At 38.0% G+C, this 24,634-nt stretch overlaps 1 protein-coding gene across 1 annotated transcript in view; it reads left to right on the forward strand.

Annotated features, from left to right (window-relative positions):
* Nucleotides 1-470: 470 nt before the first annotated feature.
* CFTR (CF transmembrane conductance regulator) overlaps nt 471-24,634 on the forward strand; it is a gene marked incomplete at its 5' end in the record, with an annotated part of 76,343 nt that continues 52,179 nt past the window's right edge. Inside the window, 10 exons of the mRNA XM_010165015.2 lie at nt 471-581; nt 1,635-1,746; nt 8,419-8,634; nt 9,546-9,635; nt 11,030-11,193; nt 11,668-11,793; nt 15,507-15,753; nt 18,012-18,104; nt 18,623-18,805; nt 21,311-21,502. Of these exons, the coding sequence (XP_010163317.2) occupies nt 471-581; nt 1,635-1,746; nt 8,419-8,634; nt 9,546-9,635; nt 11,030-11,193; nt 11,668-11,793; nt 15,507-15,753; nt 18,012-18,104; nt 18,623-18,805; nt 21,311-21,502 (1,534 nt within the window). The remainder of the gene's footprint in view (nt 582-1,634; nt 1,747-8,418; nt 8,635-9,545; nt 9,636-11,029; nt 11,194-11,667; nt 11,794-15,506; nt 15,754-18,011; nt 18,105-18,622; nt 18,806-21,310; nt 21,503-24,634) is intronic.

Below are 24,634 nucleotides of genomic sequence, written 5' to 3' on the forward strand. Positions count from 1 at the left end.
TGTGTGTTTTTCAGTGCACACCGCAATGTAAGTTGTCAAAGGAACATTCAAGCTATATTAAGATTTTCTGTCTTATATGAATGACACTTACACATCCAGTTTACTATAGTTCTGATTTATTATTCATTTACATGGACATAATACGTATTTGGAAATACAGTACAAAGGTCTCAATCCCCTTTTCATTTGTCTGCTACTGACTGAATAGGAAGTTTAGGGCATGATCCCACCCCAGAACTGATAAAATGCAACAGTGTTGCAGTTATTCTCTTAATGTTCTGTTTGTCAGTATAGTTTTATAAATATAATGCAGAGCTGTACTATATTATGTTTTATTGTGTGTGCATATTTGTGTGTGCAGATAGACATACTTGGGTGCTGTGGACAAAATATTCAGAGTGTGACAATGCAACTCCTGAATTAACCTCGGAAACCAGTGGTTTTTTAATTATTGTTTTTTTTCTGCTTAGATGGACAAAACCAATTTTGAAAAAGGGTTACAGACGACGGTTGGAACTGTCAGATATTTATCAAATCCCTTCTGCGGACTCTGCTGATAATCTTTCTGAAAAACTAGAAAGGTATGAAAGATTAATGAAGTAACTTTCTTTCAGGAATCACGCTGCAATTTTCCTTTCAAAACTGTTGGATAAAATGTTTAAATAGCATTGGGTGCAAGCTGGTTGCACCCATTGGCTGGCTCAAGTGTGTCCTCGTTCAGTGCACAGTTGTCCTTTGGAGCTGACTGGGATCCCTGGTGCAGATGTATCACCCAGATGCTCTAAATGACTATATACAGGTACCAAGTTAAACACTTAGAACTAGCTCTTACAGATACAAGTGCCTAAATCCAGTCCCTCTCCCCCAGCCGCCATTGTAGCTTTCCCTGTCATGCTGGGGCAACTCATGTCTGCACTGTTGTGCCAGTCCAATTAAACTTAATTACACACTATAATTAAGTTTAATATATACATATGTATTCAAAACTCGTGGACAGTATTGAGGACATCAGTATGCATTTTGATAGTTTATGAATGGAATATTCTGGTTATTTAATATTGTGTTGAAAAATGGAGAGAAGAGTTAGCTGAGGAAATTCTTAGGAGTGCTTTAATCTGTGAGCTGAATTTTGACTAAACATATGCTTTCTGTATATAGCATTGCTTCTGATCAGCAATTTGTTATCTAATAGAAAATTATTGTCCCAGCAACAGGTTAAAAATAATGCTGTGCAGTAGAGAAGTTGCGTCTCTGATGCTTTGTTGGTGTTTTCTTTTTTGCAGACTGGAAGAGCTCCAAAACGTTTATTTGCCTATTATTTGTGCTTTGGTCTTAAGTACAGCAGGTTTCTTTAAAACATACAATGTGACCTTTTCATGAATTAATTCCCTGCGGGGTGATGTATGGCTGAGTATTTAAAACTACCAAATATGTGGCTGAACTAGGTTTGAACTTTTATTGATCTGTCAAATCAATGAAGACCAGGTCTTTGGGGTCTCTGCAAAGCTTTCTTTCATTAGTCACCTTAGCTAAATCTCCTTGGATATACTTGAGAGAATGGAAGTATGTCAGAGCCATAGACCCATGTATTTGCTCATGCAACTTAATGGTCTTGTTTTTTGGTTCCTTTTCAGAGAGTGGGACAGAGAGCTGGCAACTTCAAAGAAAAAACCCAAACTTATTAATGCTCTTCGCCGGTGCTTTTTCTGGAAATTTATGTTCTATGGAATAATTTTATATTTAGGGGTAAGATTTGTTCTTCTCTTCAGTAAACTTTTAGTGTTCCATAAATAGATCCAAGTCATATGATTGCTAAATTAATACAGAATCCTGTGAATAGCTACAGATTTTGCTCTGTGTATTGCTTATAAAGATTATAAATATAAAGAAATAAGTAGAGACCTTCATTAAAAAAATACTTTCTGATAATGTGCCAATATCTTTAAAACATATATATTAATAATTTTGAAATGTATGTATTCATACATAAGCTAGGGGTATATGGTTCTGCAAGTACAGGTAGGCCACCTGAATTTTTGTATCACTGCTGAACTAAAGTAATTGTTTTCTTACATTATGGTTTTTAAGAAGTTTCTAAAGAATTTTCTGCCCTTACATTAAAATAAATGACAGTGCAATTTCACATGAGTTGGTCAATTTTGTCTAAGTGACTAGCAGTCAGGTTCATAGTTAAAGTGCTTTTTTCAGGTTTATGTTCACAATAAACAAGTTGTCTTCATTTGTGGTAAGAATTCTGCATAAATAACCATGCGAAATATGCTTGGATCTTGGTGCTGTTAGTGCTCTGAAGTGTATGATCAGGACCTTGATGTGAAAGTCTGAAATGATTATGTTTCTCACCTTTACAACATGTTAGTTAGGATTACCCTGACTTACCAAATGCCACCTGTCTGCCAATCCTATCACTGTGGAAAATAGTTTATTATTAATGGTGTCTCATTATGTGTGTTGAATAGCCAGACTATAAATCTGAAAATTACTGTTAACAAATATGCACATTAAACATGCATGTTATTTTCAAGTTTCTGCAGTTTAGTAGTAAAAGCGAGCCATTAAGCTCCATACTTCTCTGTTCAAAATGCTGTGTTATCAGAAACTTCAGCTATAATAGCCCAAATGACCTGAAGTGGTCAGATATACTCAGATAATGTTTTCAGATGTGAGACAGGCCTCTAGGACAGATTTTTATTTTCGTAAATGAAACGAACTAATTCCACTGGCATTAGTGTTGCATGTGATCTAGTTTAACTGTACTTTCAAGATCATGGATTGGGCAGAAGAAGAGTGGAAGGGGAATTTATGGAAAACAGCCCACAAACGTCTCTGAAATTCACAGTGCTTGCTAGAAAACCAAACTTCTCTTTTCTTCTGACTTTATATCAAGTGTTCCAAGGAACTATTCTAAGAGAATAGCAGACTTATAGAAATGCAAACCTTTGAGCCCATTAGAATGACCCCTCTCCCAGGCAGGAAGGAGAGAGTAGTGTGGAGGGTTGTCATCGTGCCCATGAACTTGCTACTGACTTCTCTGTAGAAGGGAAATTTCAAGCTAGGTAGGTCTTCTACTAGGGAGATGAAGAAAGATCATAATCTGCTCTACAGCAGCCATGCCAAATGTATGCTAAGTGAAACCACATCAACACCTGTACCCTCAAGTTTTAATAATTTTGTATAAAACACTTGAAACATAAATAAGAATATCCTGAAAACTAAAACACAAGTTCTTAACTACATGCAGACTTTTTGCCATTAAAAGGGAACTTCCTAAGGGTGAAAAGTTTTAATGCATCAGGCAGCGTTACAGGTCAAAGAGTGTTTTTAGATTAAGCATTGAATTTGGAGCCTGACTTCTGCTAGTTTTATGCTGGAACAGTTCCACCCTAATAAACTTCCATGGAGCCCCTCCTGTTTACACGGCTGCATGAAAGACAGGCTGATCTTGCAAATTACAAAGTAGGTAAATTTATTTAGGGTCCTGGGATGAAAGTCCTGTAAAATATTTCTAAGTGTATTAATTTGGTCTACTAATGGTGCAAATGTTCTGGTTTAGATCACTGTTGATTTGATTTGGATAATTAATAATGGACTACAATTTCACTTCAGATTGGATTTTCCCCTAAGAATTATGGAAAAACTGACTTCTTTCGCTTGTAACACCATATCTAGGGGAAATGAGTATCAGCAATAGAATCAGAACGTCACTAAGTAAGATGATCTAAGGAAAAAAAGAAATTCTCTAAAGAAAATGGAAATTACTTCCTTTAAAATGCAACATTCACATTCTTTTTAGTCTAGAAGAAAATTAGGATGTGCCTCAGTCTGCCATGCTGCTTCATGGACTCAAAATAAAAAAAAAAAACTTCTATAGGCCTTAATTTTTTGCAGTCACATTTAGACTGTCCCCCCAATGTAGCTCATAAGGAACAGATCTGAAATTTCTCAGCACCAAGGCTTGATTTTAAAAATAAAACTTAGAGTGCAAAAGTTCTTTACATTTTTGCTTCTTATGGACAGATACACTCACACCTGCCTGTACACAAATTCTGATTAAACATAGGGGAATTAAGAACTTAGCTTCCAAGCCAACTTTTTTCTCTTCCATTTTGTCTCTCCAGCTTGCTTGATTCTTGTCACTAGTGGAGAGCCTCAGGTCTCCTCTCACTGCCAGTTGCCCCAGTCTGAAGTTGCCAGTGGTGCAGACGTAGTTCGAAGGGATGTGCCATGCTTGCCTGCTGCTACACAGGGGCTGCATGAGGAGAAAGGAGAGGAGGTGGTGGTTACAGTGCTGTCTGTGCTGGCTCTGGAGGGCTTTTCTGCATCAAATCCTGGGCTGTTTGACTGTTGTGCAGGACTTGTGGGAAGCAAGATGACTAGAATGGAAGTTGATAAATCAGTTAATTGTTTGTCTTTGTACAGGTAGGGCAGTTAATCATGGTAGTTAGCAGGGCCTCTTGGTATCTCCGGGGCTGTGTAATAACCCTTCTGTTTATACTCTTTCACCTTGTTTGGCGACTTCTCTGGGATGAGACCCTTTCTTTGTGGATTCCTACACAATTCTGTCTTTTATTTGCTTCTGCCATCTTATTATTGCCTTTTATTATTTAACCTTTTTCCTCACCAAACCAGCAACTCTTTATTCATGTCAGGTTTGGGTTTTTTTCAAAAAAACAACAGTTCTACAAATTTAGCCTACCATGCACTACGGTAATGTTCCTACAGAGTCTGCCAGCCGAAACTATCACAGTAATGCGTTCCTGTTGGAAGTTAAGCAGTGTCTGAGGGCTTTTGCAAGCACTTTTGAGGATAACTTCCTTTCCCAGGGTACAGGCAAGTGAAGTGTGTGTGGGCACGCACACGTGGCACTGTCAAGGGTTGATTTCTTTGTGCAGACTTTTTTAATGGAGTACAGTTTTAGACCAGGTGAGGACAGAAGAGGACTGCAGGATTTTTGAGTCATATTCTTTTTTTTTTTTTGTTTTTTGTGGGGAAATTGCAGACATATACAATTCAACACAAACAAAATCTGTGCCTTTCACAATGAACATGGAAAGATTAAATCTTAGTTTGAATTCTTGATTCCATTATTATTAGTCTTTGTTTTATTGAAAGCTAAGAGGAAAACCTTGTTGCTGAAGCTGCTAGTGTTCTTTTCAGTCCCTGCTCACGGAAATTAATGGGAGCTTTGCCATTAATTTGAATGAGGACAGGATGTTGTGCCGTATTGGCGTAGGTGCAACCAAGTTGTGTGTTCTTTTGAACTTCACTTTCCTTTTGGCTCTTCTCTTATCTAAGCCCTGGGCTGTTTTCATGGCACCTTTCTTGGAGTGTGTTTTAAACTCTGCTGACATCCCTGCTGTTAGTGTAGTTGTCGTTGCAACTGGCATCACAGCTTTGCTCTCATTAGGTCGAGTAGTTTCTCCATCTCTCCCTTTCCCCCCATGCGCTGCAGGTAAAGATGTTATTCCAGGGTGGACACTTGCGCTCTGGCCCCCTAGAGTACTACGACTCTCCCTCATAAATAGTGTTGTGTTAGGCACGTTGAGTTACTGCACTTAATGTATCTGCTCTCCTGCTGTTCAAAACAGCTTCCATGCTTCCCCTCATCAGCAGACATGTCTTGCAATTTAAAGAAAAGATGGTATGATGGTGAAACAAAAATCTTGCTTTCTAGCATGATACTGGCTAACAAACTGGGTACTTTGCTGTGAGGATCAATTTGATTCTACTTATATTTTTTTCTTATATTCATCCCCATGAAATGTATATTTCTATTCAGGCACAGCAGCTGCTGACGTTAACTTAGAAATGGTTTTAGTATCATATCCCAAAGGACCCTAATGAGGATTTCCTGAAGTTCTTGCATATAGGTCACGGGTGTGAGTGAGGAGGCAGGGAGGGATACAAAAGTCCCAAAGCACTTCTGGGGCATACGCCAAGACAGAGATGTGCATTATTGTCTTGAAATGCAGAGTGATTGCGCATATGGGGGATATACGTAATGTAAAAGTTCTCATTGAGTAAGTAGAGCCGTACCAGGTTAGATTAGCATGGTATTCTGTCATACTCTCATTTCTCTTCAGATCTTTGCTCTTCTAATTAATATTTCTGCAAGGGGGACATTTCTGAGTTTCTCAATGGCCTAGGATGAATGCAGATGGAAAAGCAAGGACAGAGAAAGGAAAAACATGACTCCTAAAATCTGGATTTTCTGTTAGGTGCACAAATCACATTCCTTTTTTTAGGCAGGTTATTCTAATCAGTTTAGTTGTCAGTGTTTATATTAGTGAGTAATTCTGAGGTTACAAGAGGAAAAAAGAAAAACAGGTAGTTCTGCTTTCATTTGTATGTAGACTAGATAATAATATCTTCAGTAAGCTGATAAATCTCCACTGTAAACCAGTGGATTTTTACGCCCCACGAAATAGCAAATGGCTTGGCTTATTGCCAGGCATTATTCTACCATGAGTCTGTAAATCACCTTTTTTTCCAGTGAGCTAGGCATGTATGCAATACTTTTATAGTCACAACAAACACAGCAGCATGGCGTGGCATTTTCACTGGAATAATAATAAATACAAAAAAAAAAAAATCTTGCTCTTTTGAGCCTATACATAAAAGATTATCTTTGGAATCTCTGAGAGTATGAAAGCAACACATTGTCCTTGAGAGGTGACTGTTTTGTATTCTGTGAGTTTTGGGTAGTTTTGGTTTGCCGCTTCGGGATGCATATGGTCTAAGCACAGCTGCCTTGGGTCATGTGTGTTTTAATAAACACTCCTCCCTTTGCCTACTACTAACACTGAAGTCTTTGTCAAAGCTGGCTCTGGGTTTACAGCATTTGTGTTGGGGGCAGAGTTGTGTTTAATTTGGGAAATGTAGTGCATAGCACAGGAATGATATTTGAGAAGTAAAATTTAATCTCTTCTGTGGAAAAAGTGAATGATGAATATCAGCTCCACCAACAGTGACATTCAAAAGGGGTTACAGTACAGGTTGTAGAAGTACTTGGGATTGCTCTTGTATAAGAGACCAAAAGGAACCCAAAGGGAAAGGAAAAAAATCGAAGGGGATTTTCCCAATGTATTTATCACTATAAAACATTAATTACAGCTGAACTTCACTAGTTCACTTCTCTCTGAGTCTCTGTGTTGTGGTCTGTGTGGTTTTCAGCTGGACCACAGTACTGATAACTTTTTGTCAGAATTTATCACATCTGTACAAAAGATAATTCAATGATTTCTTGCTGGTTTTGAACTATCAGATGCTTTCTGCTGAGACACAACAGAAAGAAGGATAAGGAGACATGCATAAAAGTTCTTAGCACTAAGTATTTTGACACTGCATAGAATGGTGAAGCAAAGGAGCACATACACACTTCATACCCTTCAGAAGCTCATGCAGAAGATGAAGCAAATTGTTTGACCACAGAAAACTGGTGATTTTTTGCAGTTCTTGGGGAAGGATCAGGGAAGGAAAGAGGGGCCAAGAGGCAGAGATAGAATAGGATGAGGTTATAGGAGTGAAAGTATGAGAACAATGGAGGCGTGAAGGGAAATGGAAGGCAAAGGTGAGATAATGCTAGTGGGGTTTAATTACAACAGAAAAGGAGGCTGAGGACAAATGAAATGGCAGGCTAAGGTAAAGTCAGGGCTATAGCAGATCGTTTGGATGCCTCGCAGTTATACCGCCTCTTTTTCCTCTCCTACTCAGGTCCTCTACCGTGTTGCTGCTCATCCCAGGATGGGAAGTGCTTGGGCTGCCAATGCAGGAGGGACTGGTTTCTCCCTGTGACTTTTATTAAACTTGCCTCCCCTACCATTTATGCCCTCTCATCCTGCTTTCTAGGCAAACCTGGATGCAGTGTCTAGAACTGTTGAGTAGCATTCTGTTCCTATTTACACTCCTCTGATGTTTTAGCTATATCCTCACTGTGGTGTTCTGTCGGCGCTCATTTCAGGAGCTCTGAGTCTTCCTGTGTCCTGTAAGTCTGATAAAGAGCAGTGAGAACTGTTCCCTAGGGGCCAAAACAGAGATCCAGCCTGCTAAACTGGATTCAGTCATATGATGTGGCTAATCCATTACAACTCTGAAAAGTAAATGTGGAAGCTGATCTCAGTTGTCACTTTTGTAGAAAACAATCAAACAAAATTTACAAACTAGATTTGGTTTTGTGGAGTTGCAGGAGCATCACAAATTAAGACAGCCATGAGTTGCCTGTTCTCCTGTGCAATTACTGCAACTTTCTGTGGTTTGCACAGCAAACAGACCTGGCTTCCTCATTTAAGATATAAAGCTGTAAATCTCTGTTGGTAGGACTTGAAATTAAAATGTTAACCATGTCGAAACAAATGAACAAGCTACTGACCAAAATTCTTTTTCTCTTATTTCCATCTGCAGGAAGTCACCAAATCTGTGCAACCCCTTCTGCTGGGAAGAATAATAGCTTCCTATGATCCAGACAACTCCGATGAAAGATCCATAGCCTACTACCTGGGCATTGGCTTGTGCCTTCTCTTCCTTGTGAGAACACTACTCATACACCCTGCTATATTTGGTCTTCATCATATAGGAATGCAAATGAGGATAGCTATGTTTAGCCTGATTTATAAGAAGGTAATTGTTTCATTTATACTCAAAGCCAAACCTCTGTCTGTAGCCTACGCAACTGCTAGGCCAGTTTGTTGAAAGATTGATAGTTTTATTAGTCAAGGTACACAAAGTACACAAAAGAATAACGTGGCTAACATCAGTTTCTGACAGCTCTCCATTTCCTGAGTCCAAAGAATTTAATACTTGTCTGCAACTGGTTTGTCTGAAGTCAGCCTCTGTGTGAGTTCAGACTTGCTCGATATGTGGTGAGATGTCTTAATTGTTCTGCCACTGTGCTCCTGTTATGCACGTGTATTGCAAAGGAAGAATAACATATGCTGATGGCCAAATAATATTTAAAAAAGATAATTAGAGATGAAGATTTAAACAATAAATATAACATAGAAGGGATTGAGTTTAAGTGATACTATGTGAAATCTCTATAACATGAAGAACAGTAGCATCACATGTTCACGAATCCAAAGATTTTAAATGGTGTTTGGTTTTACTGATATCAAAAGCAGCTAATTTAAACAAACATGTTAGTTACTGTAGTATAAAGCTCACTGTGAAAACAGCTTTCAAAAATATTTGTCAAGATAGGCACAGTAGGAGATTTTTGAGGATACACAGCAGCACACAGCATGCATGCTTAATTAAAACTTGCATTTGCATATATATCTATATGCATAAAATATGCAACAGAAAGCAAGGACTAAGTCAATAAATCAATGTTTGTAAAGCAATTAAATGGCTATATTAAATTCAAGTGACATAAATAACAAGTTTAATGAGACTTTCTTTATAGCATAAGCAGGTAAGTGAATTGTTATTTATACTACTGTACCATTACCTATTATTTTTATCTGTATTTATTCTGTTTTATGAAGATAAGTTACGTGGCCATTTTTCTATGGTTTTGTTTTCTTTTACAGATCTTAAAACTGTCAAGCAGAGTTCTAGATAAAATAAGTACTGGACAACTGGTCAGTCTTCTTTCCAACAATCTGAACAAATTTGATGAGGTATGTCATCAGTTGTTTAATCCACTTGGTGATCCATCAAATACAAATGCAATACTTCACGCTGTTAACGACAAATATTAAGGAAGGAAGGAGCATATATGATGGACTACACTGAGTGCTCATAGTAGATATAAAATGAGTCACTACCTTAAGAAAATGTATTGACACGTGATCATGGAAATGCTCATTCTGTACTTATGACATCCTTTATCTCTTATGCTGATTAGTAGAGGAAACCTAAAAAACAAGTATACCATGAAAACATATTTGTTCTACAGTCCAGTGCAAACCTGGACTGTAGAACAGGAAACCTCTGGGTTATGCAGTTGGTTTCACAGAGGTCAGAACTTGCTGTTTCAATCCTTCCATCCTCTTTTCCTGACCACCGTACCTTTTTACTAAGGTGATCCAGTGCACTCCTGTCATTAAACAAGTGATGATGTTCAGCATCCTGTTGCTACTACTACCCACTCTCCTAAAAATCTGAATAAGTGTTGATGTAAGACCTTAGTAGGAATCATTCCCAACACATCTGTCTTGGGCAATACTTCCATAGTTTCCTGTAAAACTCTTTCATTAAAGACACAGAGTTAAATCCCTGCTAATGGCTTTGAGGACTGGAAACTATGAACTTCTCTTCCGCATATGTGTTTAATTGGCCCGTTGATAGTACAAGGTTTGCTTCCTGTGAAAGAAGCAAGATCAGAGACACTGTAGACACATGGCTGGAAAGGTAGAGTGTATTATTTACTTTAAGCCCTATATTACTATATAGCACAATGTCAGCTAGCACTGAACTAGCTCAGAAAGATGCCATGTCATTGCAGCAGTGTAGCTGCAGTAACATCGACCCCCTGTGCAGCCTTGTCACAGGATTTAGTCCAAAATCTCCCCAAAGAGAAGGAACACAACTGAAGTGGGCAGCAAGCTGTTTTAAATTAGTTGTGTTCACAGAACAGTCATCTCTTCACCAAAGCAATATTTGCCTCCTATATCAGATTAAACTGTTGTCAGAAGATTCTTCTGTGTGTTTTTCTCATCTTGCAGTGGTTGAAAAAGCCAGCATCGATGGCAAATTCTGTTTGCTTTTATAAAGCTGGGATTTTTCCTCGTGTGTATACGTAGCGAAGAGACAATTGAAGACTGAACTTTGCCTTACAAAAATCAAATTTTAGGTGTGGAATGTATATATATTGCTGCACTATCATCCTAATTAACACCCAGAATGCTGTGTGCTTAGGATCACAAATCCTCCTTTTACTACTGGAAATATTTGTACCATTCTTCATTACATTTTTCAAAGTGTGACTTTAATGACTTCTTCCTTTTCATGTAGTTTTCAGAGCACGTCTGTAACTTGTATTATTATTATTTTCTGCTGTGGGCTTCCACAGGGTCTTGCTCTGGCTCATTTTGTATGGATTGCACCTTTACAAGTGGCACTGCTGATGGGACTGCTCTGGGATATGTTAGAAGCTTCTGCATTTTCTGGACTTGCTTTTCTAATAGTCCTGGCCTTTTTCCAAGCCTGGCTGGGACAAATGATGATGAAATACAGGTGACAAGACAGTTTTAAAATATTCCAATGTATTTTCCTGAAACACGTTGATTTAAGAAGTTTATACCACTTGATTAAGGTTCTCTAGTTACGACACTGTTACAAAAGAGGGGTCCAAAGAGTGTTAGCTGTGTCGGGAAAGTCATGGACAAGCCTTTACTTATTTAGCAGCAGCTGTCTTAACTTAAAATGAAAGGTCTAACGTGCAGTAAACAGTGGTAATGCTTTGTAGAATTAAAACCCCTTGTTAGTGACTTGATTTATTCTTTTTAGAGCTTGTATTTTCTCCTTAGTAAAACAATTACTAGATTTCTAATAATTCCTTTCACATTCTTCATAATAATTCTGTTAAAATAAACATTTTAAGCATAGACATATAGGGAAAGTGTTTTACTAAGATATGATGGGATACAAACTAACTATACTACAGGATGAAAAAGATGAAGATTGACCTACTACCTTTTTATTTGGTAGGAACAAGAGGGCAGGAAAGATCAATGAGAGACTTGTCATCACCTCAGAAATAATTGAAAATATACAGTCTGTTAAAGCCTATTGTTGGGAAGATGCAATGGAAAAAATGATTGAAAGCATCCGTGAGTAAGTGTCTTCATTTGTTAGTCAAATTTTTTTTGTGCTCAGAAAAAAACCCAAAAATTAGGTGGGAATGAACACCATCTGTAGTCTTGTTAGTTAAGAAGGAAAACACACAAATATTCATCCTCCATAAACTAACTGTGCATTCCCACACTGCAACTTGGGTTTTTTCCTGATTTGTCAAGTTCACTATGGAGGTAAGATTTTTTTTTTTTTTTTTTTTTTTTTTTGTAATTTGCTTCCTCATTTGTTATAATGATATTTCAGCACTTAGCTTGTTCAGGTGAAACAATTGTGGCATCTGTGTTTGTTTACGGCCAACCCTATCCTCATCTTACAATAAAAAGCCCTTTTGTGATGGTTACTTAAGGCTTTACAGACTTTCCTACTCTGTGGTGGAGGAAACACTATGAGCCCTCTGCAGCCATTTTCTGAAAAATGCAATAGAGCTGGTTTTAAATGTTACATGCAATCTATGAAAGGATTTAAATAGTGCAGCTTCATGTATTCATCCTGCATAACTGCATTAACATTTGCTGTCTGTAGATAGCCTTGTATAATGCTTATCTCTTCAATTAATACCAAGATTGAACTGGAACTACCAGACTGAAGCAGAAACGAGGTAAAAGAGCTAATCTGGTTAGCTGAGACCTATGAGAAGGAGGTCTTTGTTACTGAAAGGGAGTCCTGGGGGAGGGGAGGAGAAGTGACATATTGATTGATGAGTGACTCTGCACTAAAGCTGTCCCGTGTGTTTGTTTAGTCCTTTACAGAGAATTAAAATTCTGTGCCAGGTGTGTGATTGGGAAAATAAAACAAAATAGAAGAAATATAAATGTCATATTATCATTAAATAAAAGAGGTGAAATGATATTATTACACACACACGTTCTTATTCAGCTGCTTTATGAACGACAACACAGGAAAAGTGACGTAGTTTTTACCTCTAGAATAAGGAAGATCTTAAACTTTGTAATGATTTACTATAAACAATCAGAGAAAACTCAGTCTGAATTCAGGCTGGGAGTTCCAGCTTGAGGATGGAACGAGGTTAGGATTCCCATGGTGTCACTGCTCACATGCATTGCTTTAGGAAATCTGAGACCACATCTTGTGAGCAAATCCTGTAGAAATGAATGAAATAAATTTTAGTCCACAAAATGATCACAGCAACCTGGAAAAATTACTGTCATTTTATGATCTATATTTTCTACAATAATTTATAGTGAATTTTGTAATGCCAGAATTCAATTTTTATTATATTATGTCTGGATTGTTAAACGGCAATATTATAAGATCAAAGTATCTCTCTTCTACTTCTACTGTATTTTTTTGAGTGATCCAACACTTCATTTGGTGAAAATATCACTAGAGCAGGTCAACCTGGGAATGTCAGAGTTTCAATTGGATTTAGCTTGCTGAGCCAGCTCTGCAGGGCCTCCCAATCAGTTGGCTTGTTAAGCTGGTAGGAGCTGAGACCTTGTGCATGAAGCCATGCCTGTATTTTAGCAACAGTGCATTATAACTCAGTTGTTACCAAAGCCCTTCTGCATGTTGGCATTTTCTCATACAACCAAATTAAATCAGCTATAATGAACTAGATAGACCTGTGCCTTTACTCTGGTAGACTTGAGCTGCCAGGGCTGGCCATCCTGCAGGTGTGACACTGCCACAGGCAGACTCCCCCAGGAAATTGTGACACTTCAGAGGGCCCGATATGGGCTGGCTCCTGTGTGCCCTCTGAAGTCTGTACGATAATAACTGCTTGTAACAGGTGTCTGCATAAGCACGCCTGCACTCCTATGGGCTGTGCAATGTATTCAGAGAAGTACTGAAACTGTACCAAAACACCAAACTGTTCCCTTGGAAGGAGCACTGGAGAAGGTGAAGTCCGAGGTTGGAAGTGTCTATACTTGTCTGTACTTTGTCAGCAGCAGATACATCTTTATGTAAAGCAAAGAATCTCAAGCTCATATTTGTACTGATTCTTGCAGCATCACTTCAAAACCAGACATACTCTTGTCTGCACTCCATACATGCATGAGGCTCATGGTGTCCCTTTCATCTCTCTCCAAGTGCCCATATTGCGTCAGCAAGACCTATCCCAAATGAGTGCTTAATTGACAGAGCTTTCAAGCCTGTATCACAGACAGACCCACCTCTGGAAAACTTTTGCTTGTGGCTGGTACTTGGGAGTGTACTGAGAAGGGCTAGTGCTTTGATTCTCCCTCTTCAGAGGAGCAGCTGTGTGCTTCAGCACTGGGGTGATTTTTGGTAGCTTCTACCCTGACATTTGCGTGGAACTGGATGAGCCCCAAGCCCAAAAATCTTTGTTATCCCTATTCAGTGCTGCCACCCACAGTCTCATACAAGCTCTAGAGGGACTTACAAAGCCCTTTCTCCAGGGCAGTGGCTACTACTGCGGTGGTGTCCTGCATGCCTGGCTACTGTCTTCAGGCCTCTCTTGTGAAATACAGACTTAACAAGAAGTGCTAGGCACCTTGCTCCAAAACTAGCTGAGCTCAGTTTTTCTGTCAGAGACTTGTAAGAACAATGTGTCTGACAAAAGTTGGTAAGATGCTGGATGTATGTGGAACTCTCGTGCATGCGTAGTGTGGAGCTGAAAGGGGGTTCCACGCAGCTCCAGAATCCTGGATGGACTTTGCATGCTGACACTGGCTCAATACCAGAAGACATGTAAAGATTATGGTGCTCAGCCTTGCAACACCATGTATTTCCGTCACCAATGGTAACCTCTGCACAGTATCCCAGTGGTTAGAGCACTCACCCAGGGAATGGGCACCTTGGGGTCTAACTCCATCTCTAGCCCCAGTTAACTGCTCTTGCAGCAGAGCAATTGCTCTTTCTCTGCAGCAGAGGTGCCTCTGTTCAAGCAAAGCTGAGCTGCAGGGCACCTGGGGAATGTAAAGTGAACGGCATCAAAATGAGAGCAGTCAATAGAAAGCTTCAGCACTGAGTTAGGGCTATCAATTTAGAAAATGAATTACACTCCTGGGATTATTTCTCTTTTCACTTAGCAGCTTGCTGTAAGATGCATAGACATTGTGGAAGCTGCTAGGAGTAATCAACAGTTGCATTCCTGACTACACAGCAGTCAGTGAGCTACTCCATAGACTGAGCTTCTATGAAGAAAGGAAGGTGGAGAGCAGACTCCCTGCCTTCCACCTCTTCAAACTGAGATTAACTGATACCTTGCTTCATGGGTGAAGCTGTTAGTAGGGTGCTCTGTGAAAGGAGATCACACTAGAATCAGATTGTGGATTGTTCTTAGGTTTTTTTATGGTCATATATGGCAAATCTGGCATTTCAGAGTACCTTATTTCTAGGGGAGTCATGTATCTAGATGACCAGAGGAGTATGGGATGACACTTCTGGGAGCGTATCATATACAGCAGCATTAGATGCTTAAGGATGGTTGTGCCAGTGGTTTATGAGAGAGCTAAATCATGACGTAGATCATTGTTATTTTGTCTGACATCTCTGAACATTAGTGCCAAAATTTGACTCCAATTATTTTTAGGTCCAAAAATTGTTTTGAATCTTGCTTTTTAACTGCAATCGTAGAAAAGAACAAGGATGAATGAGCCTGTGAGTTAATTGTTTGACCAACAGTTCCATCCAAAATATTTGTAAGGTGTGAACTGTGGAATCTTGTACTAATTATTTGTATTTGTTTTTTTTTTTTTTTTTAACAGAACTGAACTGAAGCTAACCCGAAAAGCTGCTTATGTGAGATATTTCAACAGCTCAGCCTTCTTCTTTTCAGGCTTCTTTGTGGTGTTTTTAGCTGTGCTTCCATATGCTGTCATTAAAGGCATTATTCTTCGAAAAATATTTACCACCATTTCCTTCTGCATTGTTCTTCGAATGACAGTGACCAGGCAGTTTCCTGGGTCTGTGCAGACCTGGTATGACTCCATTGGAGCAATAAACAAAATACAGGTAGGTACCTACACGAAAATCTTCCCAAGTACGTAAGCTAATTCTTTATAGCATGTTATCTTGTCAGTTGATCAACAAAAGCGCACAGCATTTATGGAGACTTTCCAGCTATACTATATGTTGCTTTGACTACACACCATGAAATGTCATTATAAATCTTGATATTGTTATATGGTTCCCCAGGCAGCATAACCACAGGAGTCTCATGCTACCTGCACACTGCTTTTCTTGAAACACTGGTGTGTAGTTATTTCTTCATTGCAGAATAAGGAACTTAATAAAAATATAGCATGAGTTGTGGTGCTTAAGAGATGTTTTTCCTTGAGAAAAGGAAGTACAAAATTAGTACATGTTTTATATAGCACGGCTTCCAGTAGTTGCAGTCACAGATCTGTTTTCCTAGCTATTAGGGACAAGAACAGCAGGAGATTGTGCATCGTATGCAAATGTGCATCTCATTAATTATTATTGTAAACATAATTAAGGTACCAGTCAAATAATTGCTACCTACCTTACCTACTGAGATCAATTGCTCGTATACCAGCATGAGAGTCTTATCTGCAGAGTCAAATCGGGGTGGATTGTCATTAACTCTATTTTTTACCGCTGTTTTGAAATCACTTCTCAGGAAAAGGATTCTTATTCTACTTTGCAGTGAAATCTTAGGCTTTTAAAAAAATATTTATATATGTTTTTTGATAAAACATACATTTTATTATTTTTAGTGTGATAAGAATACCTAATATGGAACTTAAAGGTCTTAATCAGAAATTTGAAACTTAATATAGAATAAGAAGCAGGTGTTGGATTTTTATGATTTTCAACTGGGCAGAGAATTTCAGAAATATAGCTATAAACCTTTCTATTCAACATTCAGAAGGCTGCCTTGTTGGATCCTAATTTCAGCAGTCCTTGTGCTTTCAGATTCCCTAGGCACTGGTGGAGGTATACTGTCTCTCCTGTTTCCTGGAAGAGCATATCCAATACCCTGTCACAGAAGCCCCATTGTTGTACCATTGCCCTCACTTTGCTGAACGCTTGTTTTTGGGGTATTAGCTCTGTGAGTGCTCTGAAATCCATAAATAACCATCTCTTTGTGGCAAATTCAGTATAAACCCCATAGACAGACTACACAGAATCCCAGAACACCGAGGTCCTCTACTTATCATAAGAAACATAAACAAGAATAAGAAACCACTCATACATATCTTTGATTTAATTTCCTCGGCATTTTAGAGAGTTCACTGGGCCAGATATGTCCCCTGGATTATTGTATTTGCCCTGTAGCTAGACCCATGTTTTCTAGACCATGAAATCTTTCAGGATCAGTGTGCTTTCTCTGACTATTGTGGCTCCAGCAACTCCACTGGATGACCCCACCGCCTTTGTTACGAAAGCCTAGCTATCGTTTCCTTCTTTTGCATAAACTATGTGTGTTTTGCCTTCCAGTTTGTTTGGTTCCTGCCCTTGCAATCATCTCCTTTTTCCATTCTGCTTGTTCTACTTGGGAAATTTGCAAGTTTACTGAAGAGACTTGATGTTCCCCCTTACCATCTTCTTAGTTTGTCCACTGTATTGCCTATGTAGGCCTATTTGATTCCACATAATTTTAAAAGACAGCTGAGAAGAGATGGTGCCTACAGACTGCATAACAAAATCACGGAATACAAAAGTTATCTTTCCTACCTTACCATAGGCTTAGTCTTTTTTCCTAGTATTATCCCAGAAAGTAACACAAGTGTTGGGTTGCTGACTTGTGTCATTTGAAATTACACTACTTCAGTCCTGCACTGTCTGCTTTTGTTGTTGTTGTTGTTGTTGTTGTTGTTGTTGTTGTTGTTAGAGGCATCATTCTAACTCTTTTAAAATCTTACAGTTTTGGAATAGGGCTTCCACATTCTACTCCAAAACTAAAGCTTTATTTGAAAAGGATTAAAGTCAGAGGGGCGATGCTGTTTGATACAAGTCCTGAAAGCAAAGGAAATGCCAAGTTTTTATATTCTTTCTAAACCAGAACCAAATACATTTATGGTTATATTTTCACTAGCAATTAAAGAATTGGTAGTTTCAAAAACATTTCCTTCTGCATCCAAAGACGTTGTATAGGCTATATTTATGCTGCTCTCTAAGACACTACAATGCAATAGCACCATCAGGAATATTAACTAGTACTCAGAGTTGGCAAGGATGTACTGCTTTGTGTGATATGACTGTCATCCCTTACCGTTTCCTCTCATCTGCTTTCATGGTGTTTCTAGGATTTCTTGCTGAAAAAAGAATATAAAGCCCTGGAGTACAATCTAACAACCACTGGGGTTGAGCTGGACAAAGTAACAGCTTTTTGGGATGAGGTTGGTACTTTTACCCAAACTAAATTTAAACACAGTGTGTCTTTTTTACCAGTATTTGCCTTGATGTTCTCTAAAAAGGGCGGCCTACATTCATTCATCTTAATGGGCTTCAGCTATCAGCAGGGAAGGAATATATAGCAAGTAATTAATGCATGATATCAAATTGTCCACAACTGAGAAACTTTGGAAGAGACCTTTTAATAAGCACTAAAGCCTGTAATAAGTAGTTATTTCCAATTTAAGCCAGTCTGAAAACAGAATCAGGCTGTGGCATGTAAAAACATTGGAAAGCAGTTCTATAATTTTGTTTCCACAAATTTAGGAGCAAGTCCAATACATATGTCCAATGCATACATTAAAAAATGTATATATTTAAAAATATAATAAGTATGTAATAGATGGAAAAATTAACATTAGAAATGTTCACATGTTTTCCTAAGTCTGTAGTATGATATACATGTCTGCATATGCATATTTTATTTATTTTTTATGTGCATACAAATACATGTCTGTTGCAGGGAATTGGAGAGCTGTTTGTACAAGCAAACCAGGAAAACAACAACAGCAAAGCTCCTAGCACTGACAACAATCTCTTCTTCAGTAATTTTCCCCTTCATGCCTCTCCTGTTCTTCAGGATATAAATTTCAGGATTGAGAAGGGACAGTTATTAGCTGTTTCTGGATCTACTGGAGCAGGCAAGGTATTTCTATTTCTGTTGTTTCAACAAAAGTCCCAATAATTTTAAGGAATTATGATGTTTTGTTATCTGTATTAAGTGTATTACTGTATTCTTGCTATCCTGTGCTCACTGTAAAAATGATGGCTCCAGGAAAAAATATCAATAAACTCTGTTTCAATAAAATGACCAATAGTTAATGAAAATTTTACCCTGTAGCCAATATGAGAAAGAGTTTGCTGGATATTTTTTATACATGCAAGGATACAGACTTAATAAGGAAATATCAATTGTGCTAGAAAGCAGGCGCTTATTTTTTTTTTATTTTTTTTTCCCCTGCCTTGCTAACATTCTAAGGAAAAATTTGAACACAAGGTAGTCAATAACCTGAGAAGCCTGACACAGATTAGCCAGGTATCTCAGACATGTGCCCTGGAGATGTGCTATGCCTAGTCAGTTGTGCCCTGGTTCCTACAATGTCTTGCTCAGATAGGCTCCCTGAGTCCCATGTCAAAGCCTGGGGAGGTGCTGCTGAAACTGGTGGTTTTATGAGCAGAGTTGTGATTTAGATTAATCATCATTTTAGAGCCCCCAAATGTTATAAATACACTTAGCTTGCAGATAACACATCCAGTTAACCTCACTAATATAAAATGAGTTGAACTGTGATACTCTTACTCACTTTGAACAGCAAGTAAATGAGTCTTTCATCTTCAGTGGGTTTTCTGAGATGTGAAAGTCAAAACAAACATTATGCATTTATCAACTTTTCTTTTCCTTAACAAGTTATTGATGAATATATTCTAATTTCTTTTACTTGCATTGAGTAAAATCGTTTTTCTGTTGAAGTCAATGGGAAAGGACCCATTAATTTCAATGTGATCAGAGCTTTTAATTAATTAATTTTTTATTATTTTTCAGTAATGATACCAACAGGAAAGAGGAAGGGACTCAGGACATGAGGTTGTCCTCAAGCTCAGATGTTGAGGTGCATTCTACTGCGATACCTCTGAACTATTCTGAAAACAGAATAGTTTTCCCGTCTTGCTGATAGTCTCAGATGGCTGTTGCTGATACTTCTAATACAAAAATATAAACTAGAAAGTGCTGAAGGATGTATGTATATCTCATTTTTTGAGCTACTTAGGAAACTGAGGAAAATTCAGATCACAGTGAGCAGTTTATGTGAGTATATACATACAACTAATTTGTACTTTTCAATGCATAAAGATAAAAGGCTTACAATATTATCTGAAGTATTTACAAAAAAATAAGGATTTCCTCCATATTTCTTGAGGCTGTTGCTGTATATTGTCAGGAATTGTCAGGCCTGTGAAAGAAACTGCACACTTACTTTATCTATAACAGGTATGAAGCCTGACATCAGCTCTTTAATGGTGCTTCAATGTTGGATAGGGTTGGGTTTGGTTTTTTGTTTTGTTTTGGTTTTTTTTGTTCCCCCCCCCCATTTATATTATATGGCACAAGATACAGTAGTTTAATATCCAGTGTGCAAAACATACTAAGTGACTGACCTTTGCAACATCAGAAACTTCTTATTCAGCATTTTGGCAAATTCACATTCTGGTATAATGTGAAGAATCTCGTAAGACTCCCCTCACATACTATATAACTAACTTGTCAAAGGATCTCTGGACTTGACAGAATGAAACTGTGACTTAGACAGATTTTTAGATCTTTGGCTGTTACGTCTCAGCTTTATTGACTGTTTCTTAGTGATAAGAACACCACTGGAATGGCTCTGTAACGTATTTTTCCTTGTATTTCTCAATTCTATTCTTTGATCTAGTAGCCAGCGATGTGTAACAAGGTTACTACAAGCTACTGATTAACTTTGAAATTATAACATGTCAGTACTGAAATTGCAATCAATTCTTTTATGAAGGGAAATAGTAAATATACTTAGGTCATGTATTCATATAAATGAGTTAACAGTTATAGAGGAAAATTCAGATCACACAGTTTGTGAGTAATTGTATACATGTACACTAATCACATTTTTCAAGGCAATACAGATAAAAAGCTTATGAACACTAGCAAAATTGTAAACATGAATTGTGTTGTACAGAGAACAAACAAAATAGTCACTGATAATGTTAAAAATCAAATAACATTCTCCATAAATACTAATACCTTATGTCTGTACGTGTCTCACAGATACTCACATTTTTACCTTGAGTAGTTACTGGAAGTTTAATTAAAAATGTGTACTTTTGCAGCAGCATGCCTTTTTTACAAGGTATCTTACACAATGTTTATCATTCACTGAATTAAGTCCCTCTCATTTCAGAGGCCTTTCAGAACCACACATATAATGCAAATCTCCACTAATTGCAGCTTGCACTACAGCAGTACTTGTAAGGACACTCTTTACAAGACAAATGTACTATCTAAGTGGCTTAGCAAAGTGACTCTCATTTTGTTTAGTGTTTCTTATGATGATAAGGTTTCTCTGATATATTAATCAGCGTTCTCTGATATATTAACTAAGTGTTAATGATTTTTCAGACTTCTCTTCTGATGATGATAATGGGAGAACTGGAGCCTTCACAGGGTAAAATTAAACACAGTGGAAGGATATCCTTTTCACCTCAAGTCTCCTGGATCATGCCTGGAACAATAAAAGAAAACATAATTTTTGGTGTATCCTATGATGAATACCGATACAAGAGTGTCATCAAAGCCTGTCAACTAGAAGAGGTCAGTCATCTAGAACTCTTAATACCTGTGACCCAACCCAAGTGAAAAACACCAAATAAAAAGTCCGGGAGTGGAGCTTTAAGTAAGTGAGACATTTCTGAGATTTAAGGAACTCAGCTTCGCATCCCAGTTTTGTGGAATTGCAAGTCAGCCTGTTGCCAGCTCCTTGGGATATACACTGATGTTGCCAGTTTTGGTAGTGTACACAAAAGGAGCTAAATAAGCTGGCTCAGGTATTGTAAGGTGTCTGCCTTCTCAGTCTTCCTTGCTAGTTAAAAACCTGGGTAAACATATTAATGTTAAAGAAATGAGATGTAAAAAGTATTGTTCCTACAAAATTTTTTTCATGTTTCTTCCCCGTAAAGAAACTTTTCCTTACAACCATTGAAATTAACCTGCTTTCCTTTTTTCTTTTGCACCTCAAAAATGGCTCCAGTGATAATTAGGGCTCTGTGTCAGAAACCTGAATTATTTAGACAAAAATCTTGACTGAAGTTAGGTTTTTCTGTGTGCACATTGAAAATTGTCACACTGGAAATTTTTGCAAGATCAATCTTTATGTGACAGGTAGCCCACAATTAGTACAATGATGTGGAAATGTGTCTGATGTTGCCAGAGGATAGTGTAGGAAAAGATATCTTTTCACATTGCAAGATACAAAAGGAGCCAGCATTTTAGGCCTTTCCACTCTTATTGCACCTTATGATCAGGCATTTTGTCTGTAACATGTAGATGAAAATAATAAATATTTAACTGTGCTCAACAGGATCTGTCCTTAGGCCACACAGGGAAACATATTTTCCTTTAGTGCCAGTCAAGCAAGAAAAAAATAGCCAGTCTGTTTAAAAATAAGATGAGGTTACCGTACTTTATCTCAGAGCAGGATATAGTTAAGAGATAAAAGAAATCTTTTCTTATATGTTTATGGCCATTTCAGCTTGTGTTTGGATTGTGGTTTGCTGGAAATCTTCTTTGAAAGCTTCTGAAGACAGGAGAATTAACTACTTCTGTGTCAGGCTTTCTGAAGAGAGTGGTCCTTAACCTCAGTCTTAAAAGTTGTGGTTAATGCCAAAGCTCCAAGAAACAACTGACTTCAGGAGCTCAAATCTGTCCTTGCCCAAAGAGGCTTCCCTGCCCAGGCCCTTCCTAGAACAGAAGGTGGCAAATGGTTGTCTCGGTGTTTGTGGGATGGCTTGGTGTTGTTGGGATGGCTCACTGTCTCAGTGTTGGTGGGAGAGCTGTGTCTCAGTAGGCTGCAGCTCTTTTGTTCTCCAAACTGGCTCAATCAAGACAGCTTTGAACTATGTGGGTGCAACTCTGTGCTAAGCGGTATGCTTCACCTCCTAGCAGAGCTCATTATTTGAGATGAAGTTTGATATTTAAAAGGATATTTTCTTCTGGACTGAAGCTGAATAAATTAGGCTGGCCTGAAGAGAAGGCAGAATGGTCTGGAAGGAAGCTGAACACATTACCTTATTCCTATTTTTATGCTTTCTAGTCTTGTTAGCTTTCAAATCTTGGTTACTGAACAGGACTTAGTATAGCAGATTTAAGGATGAATTTCAAATATTAATTCCCTGTTTATTCCCCAGTGTGCACCTTTTAGGTGTTTATTACAACAAGAGTTAGTGCTTTGTTGGATTGGTGTTGTGTGTGTTCTCGTCCTTCAGAGAAGAGAGGTGCCAGAGGTTTTTTGCCTAAGGGAGCTCATTTTACCCCCTTCTTTTCAGCTTTCCTGAGTAGTTATATAGTCTACCTGAATGTAGGACTGTTGCTGAGTCTAGTTCTTATATGGCCTTTTCAAGGTGAATCAAGGATTGTTGATAAAAGAGAGTTTATTTCCTTATTGCACATATGCTGAAAGTCAATTAACATACAGCTCCCAACAGTGGCTAAATGAGATTTACATCCAAGCTTCACGCTCACAAAAAGTTTTGGGAATACAAAGCCATCTTCTAAGTATTCAAGGTAAAATTATCTCAAAGTAATTATGAAATATGGAAGGTGCAAGTAAATATTTCTCAGAGCTTTCCATATTTTTAGGTGTCCAAGAATAAAATTTTCACTGTATAGGAAATCAGAAGATCTTTATTTAGAGGTTAAAATGTGTTATGTGTTAGATTTTTATTCTGTAGTCCTAAAGAATGGCAAATCTGGTTATATTAACCATTACCTAAAAAATAGGTGAGCTTTGGTGGGTTGTTCTCAGATGGAAGAAGGATTTTTGAATTTTCTAAAAGATATTCTTGCAGCTTTACATTTTGTCCTATTTGTGTATGGACCCATCAAAAGGAAGGTTAAAAAGACAGTTTATTCTCTGATGAACTTTGAATATTCACAATTAACATTACTGGAAAGCAATGAAACTATGAGCAACAAAAGGATTTTCTTTTATTTCTTGTATGATTTCACAAAATTTTATAGCAATTTAGAATACTAAAATGAGACATTTTTTAGTCCAAAGAGTTCAGATAGCTACATGTTGTATTTCTTTGATTTGTATACTCAGCTTAAGAGATTTCTGCCTTCAGCTTCTTCTTCTTCTTGTTCCCTTCTTGCAATTCACCTACCCTCCAGTTGTGCCAGTACACCTGTTGAAGATGTTGTACTGTGAAACAGAAGATGAAGATTAAAAATAAAATTATTATGATATATTAGAGAACTGCATCCCTTATAAATACTCTGTCAAGATAGTTTGGCAAGATGTGTTTGTGTAGTGCATAATACGTTAGGATTCTCAGTCTGTGCCCTGGGTGTACTGGCTCAATTAGTGTGTACACATCTCTCAAGTATCCTTTATTCTCATGCATAACAACTGTTGTCTCACCCAACGCCTATCAGATAAGTGCGTGACTGATGGATGGTCAGATGCAGTGGATCATGTTATACAGTAGATACAGTTTAGTGAGACTACATATGGAAGCATGGGTTTCAATGGTGCTCCTTTGAGTGTAGTCCCACTTGATGGCATATCTATGGCACCAGTATAGTGTCATAGGTTTCATTCATGCTCCTTGGCCCTCACAGCTCTGCTCTGTAGCCTTCTCTGGCATGTGGGAATACCAAGAGCAAGGGACACCACAGTGCAACCCTGTACAAGTGTATGAGATCTGAGTTGTTGAAAGGATGCAC

This window comes from Antrostomus carolinensis, unplaced genomic scaffold, assembly GCF_000700745.2.
Source record: "Antrostomus carolinensis isolate BGI_N321 unplaced genomic scaffold, ASM70074v2 scaffold20993, whole genome shotgun sequence".
NCBI classification, from domain to species: Eukaryota; Metazoa; Chordata; class Aves; order Caprimulgiformes; family Caprimulgidae; genus Antrostomus; species Antrostomus carolinensis.